The 4,287-nt window shown below is 45.0% G+C and overlaps 1 protein-coding gene across 1 annotated transcript in view; it reads left to right on the top strand.

Annotated features, from left to right (window-relative positions):
* Positions 1-629, top strand: part of HCRTR2 (hypocretin (orexin) receptor 2) — a 32,309-nt gene extending 31,680 nt beyond the window's left edge. The window contains 1 exon segment of the mRNA XM_015423978.1: positions 403-629. Coding sequence (XP_015279464.1) covers positions 403-629 — 227 coding nt within the window.
* The last annotated feature ends 3,658 nt before the right edge of the window (positions 630-4,287 follow it).

A 4,287-nucleotide genomic window follows, 5' to 3' on the forward strand; every position in this document is an offset into this window, starting at 1 on the left:
CCCTTTCTTTGGTCTCCTGACTGTATGGAAGCAGCCTGCATCATTTCCCTTCCACCTAAGTTCCAATTAATGTTTGAGAGGTCCACTTGCATGTTTTTCACTAGCTTTGCTGGCAACATTAGGGCAGTACAGACCCTCAATCCCCACTTATTAGTGAGTTCGAAGATTGTGCTTGAAGATTTTCCTACATATTCAGAGGTCTCCCATGTGGGACACCCACTTGACCAATAATGGATCATGAATAAATAGGTGAAGAAGAAAAAATGAATAAATAGGTGTTCAAATTGTATCAATCATATTTTAAAAAACAAAACAAAAACATAACATACACATTATTCACTGATGAACAATTTATAGTGTATGTGTGTTCTGTTTTCCATGCTGCTGTTTGTTAATTGACAGGGAAATTCCGAGAAGAATTTAAAGCCACATTTTCTTTCTGCTGTGACTTTGGCATCAGCCACCCCTGAGGCAAACGAGGCAGGGGACGGGCAAGCACAGAGAGTCGGAAATCCTTGACCATCCAGCTCAGCAACTTTGATCCTGCTTCAGAGGTGTCTGAGCACGTTGCATTGACCAATATAAGCACACTGCCAGCCAATGGCACTGGACCGATGCACAGCTGGTAGTTTCTGTGCCTTTGGACACCTTTGGGAAGGTAAATTGGTGCATTCAGTTGTTCAGACTGAAACAAAATATCAGAGTGTGAACTAAGAGGAAGCCAGGTTAATATACAACATGTGTCTTCTAAAACGGGGCACAGCTTTGTTTAGAAATGTATAAGATTTTCATAGTATTTGCTTTTGAATGGTAAGAAAACATTTAAGAACATTAAAAACATTTTATATCAGTATCTTTGTTGGTATGGTTTAGGTTCTTCAACAAACATACATCTATTGGTTTACAAAGAGTCTCAAAACATTGACAACAAACCAGAAATACAAGGGTTAGAATTTTACATTAAAACAGACATGGGTGTAACACTGAAAACATTTCAGAGAGAGCAAATGTGGTGTAGTGGTTAGAGTGTTCAAGTAGGACCTGGGAGGCCCAAGTCTGCATCCCTACTCTGCCATGGAAACTTCCTGGGTGACCTTGGGCCCGTCACTCTCTCTCAGCCTAACTTGCTTCACAGAGTTGTTGTTGTGAGGATAAAATGGACATACTGTTGGTCCCCACTGGGGGAAAATGCTGGGTATAAATGAAGTTTTAAAAAATAGATTTCTCCACTCTGAGACTGAAGTCTCCTTTTTCATGTCTCTTGCTTCCAGCCAAGTGCCCTTGCTGCCTGTGTCCTGAATATATAAGAAGATGCAGACGGGGCCCTTTGTTACTTTCCAACACTTCTGCATTTTAAAAAAGGTCAGAATGAAGCTTTAGATAAACTCAGAACATGTCTTGAAATAAACGGTTTGGGATCTGTGGGATATGGTGCTGGTTTTCCAAAGCTCAAAGTAAGCAGTTCACTGGAAGACCACCAACAGTTCACGGGACTGAACAAGCCTGCAGGCCCTGCCCTTAAAACAGGCATCTCACAACATGAGTGGCATATTAGTACCATAACAGAAAACAATGACACAGTTCTAGGATGCCATTTCCCTGAATTAGGGGAAGTTTCTGTTAAGCGAAGCATGATCCACATCAACAAGTGCCCCACAGACAGTACTGAGCAGGGATGGGGTTAGACTAGATGACTTATCAGGCCCATGCAACTCTAGGACCCGCTTATCTCATTTGTTACCAACTTCCCTACATTCTGTCCCAGTCTTTCCATGACTCACCAGTCCCAAAAGTCCTTCCTGTTGACACTGCACTCACATCTCTCAGTTCCCCATCTGGACTTTCCTCTTGTTTGGGCTGTCTCCAGCCAGACCTGCATGGTCTGTTATCATATTCCTCTGCTACATACTGGGCCCCCACCATGTGTTTAGAAGCAACAGTACCACTATTTTTTCCTCATGGATTCCCTTGACCAAAGTCTCCCTTCACAGCCTGTCATCACTGATCACAGAAACTTCAGTTAAGAAGAAGATGGAATGTTCTTTTCCAACCACTCCATTTCCATTCTCTGTGACATGAGGATATCATGGTAAACACAGAGACAGACAGACAGCTAGCCTGACCGGGTGCCTAAATAGCAAAGAGCTGCAGAATGGGAGCCCATAGGCCACTGGCAGCTCTCCTTAGACTAGGCTTAAGCCTAGGAGCCAGTCTTGAAGACCTTGTGTGACCACCAATTTCCCTCCCTTTTGTATCACTTATGCAGACCTGAGATTATCAATGACATACCTGAAGATCAGCTGCCCGTATGGCTACATCTCTCTACTCCCAGTCATTTTCAAATGTAAGAACTTGCCAGATTTTATTTCTGCACCCACCATCTGCTGCCATCAAAACTTTTCCAACCCCACCCCACATTTTGTCCCCTCCATTTTCTTTATTTTACTTCTTTCACATGCATTGGATCTTTGAGAATTGCTTCAGGAATACTCATCTCTGGCTACACCAGCTTGCCACATCATGACACCCAGCTCTATCTCACACTTCCAGCAGATGCCAGGGAGGGTGTGGTTATTCTCCTCTCTGTCCAGTTGTCTATTACCCCCCCTTCTCTATCTCTTTTACATTCCTTTCTCTCCAGTTTTGTTTCTATCTCTGAACTCATCCCTTTGGTCCAAGCCCATATGTTAGGGCTTCATATCAAGACTGTCCTCTCCATATTGGATAAAGTCACTGACTGCACATTTAGAGCTTCAGTGACGTAAGTCAATGCTGAAATTAATGTTTGTGAGTGTAACAGGAGAAAACTTTGTTACAGTTATTGGCCTTCGTTATTGTGTGCCAGCTCAGAATGCATGGCTAAAAGTTTACTAACCATGATCTGACCTGAACCAAGTCCTTCTAGGAATGCTGTATATATCTGAACACTGTTATTTCCAGCATTTGTGAGCAGGTACAAGCCTGTCTGTTTTCACTTTCCCAGGAGGCGAAGGGAGGTAGGGAAGTAAAAGTGAGTCAACATTACTGATATGGTCCTGACAGGGGAGTCAAGAATAGGGTCATTCTTTACTGGCATTTTTGAGTTCAGCATTTCTTGTTTTGGCCAATCATTGTACTGTGGCAGTACTACTGCCTCACTGGCTCAGGAAGATTATTTTCATTCTGTGTAACCATGAGAAGCAATTGTCTATCCCACTATCTGGGGCTAAACACAAAGCATGTGGAGGAGTGGGGAATCAAACCCAGTTCTCCCAGACTAGAGTCCATGCACTTAACCACTACAGCAAACTGGCTGTCACTCATCTCACCACACAGTCTATTTTAGGAAGAAAAACTCCAGTCCCACTCAAGACTCCCAGAAATGAGGAGGGGGCACTCACTTGCCAGTTTGTGCCAGCCTGTGTTCATTCACCAAGTGAGAATTTTCATGAGGACACCTCCTTCCCTCAGGCTGAAATTTAAGAAAGAGGCTTCCTTAGATGAGCCTCATTGGTTGGGGAAGGGGCGGTAACTCCCTTCAATGTACTTTCCCATTGAAAGCAATGGAGATTATGAGATCTGGCTGGATTCTCGTTTTGAAAACAACTGAGAGAGCTGAATGTGACCTCAAGCCTTGGCAGTGCCTGAGAAGTCCTTGGGCTTCTGAAGCAGCAACCCTAACTTTCTGTTTTCCCCACCCCAAATCAAGCACTGCCTCTGCTAATGTCTCCTCCTTGAACTATGTGTTCTTCCAGAAGATGGTGTGTAAAGCGCTGGTCCTTCATATGCACATGACGGTGCCTTGTACTGAATCAGAACCTTGGTCCATCAAAGTCAGTATTGTCTACTTAGACTGGCAGCAGCTCTCCAAGGTCTCACATAGAGATCTTTCACATCACCTGCTACCAACCTGATCCTTTTCACTGAAGATGCCAGCAGGGCCTGAACAGGGGAACTCCCGCTTGCCAAGTTGATGCTCTGCCACTGAGCCACAGTCCCTTTCGTAAACGCAGGTATCGTGGATACCTTGAAGTTCAACGTTTCCCCAGCCAGACGTTGCCCAGATTAATCCGGACCGAGTTTTATGACTTCTGCATCGTATACTCCGGAAAGCTGCAGCAACAGGTGCGAAGTGGAGGGCGGGCTTCAACCTGCCGAGAGACGCCGAGCCAGGGAGAGTCCCGCTCGCTCTTGGCTCCCGGCTGGACCAATCGCGCGCCTCCTCTGCGAAGCGGGCGCTGCCCAGAGCGACGTGGTGCTGAAATCACTTACTAGCGTTTGTAGAAAGAGATCCGTGAGCAACAGGCG

The sequence above is a fragment of the Gekko japonicus genome, unplaced genomic scaffold (assembly GCF_001447785.1).
Source record: "Gekko japonicus isolate JY-2015 unplaced genomic scaffold, Gekko_japonicus_V1.1 scaffold391, whole genome shotgun sequence".
NCBI classification, from domain to species: Eukaryota; Metazoa; Chordata; class Lepidosauria; order Squamata; family Gekkonidae; genus Gekko; species Gekko japonicus.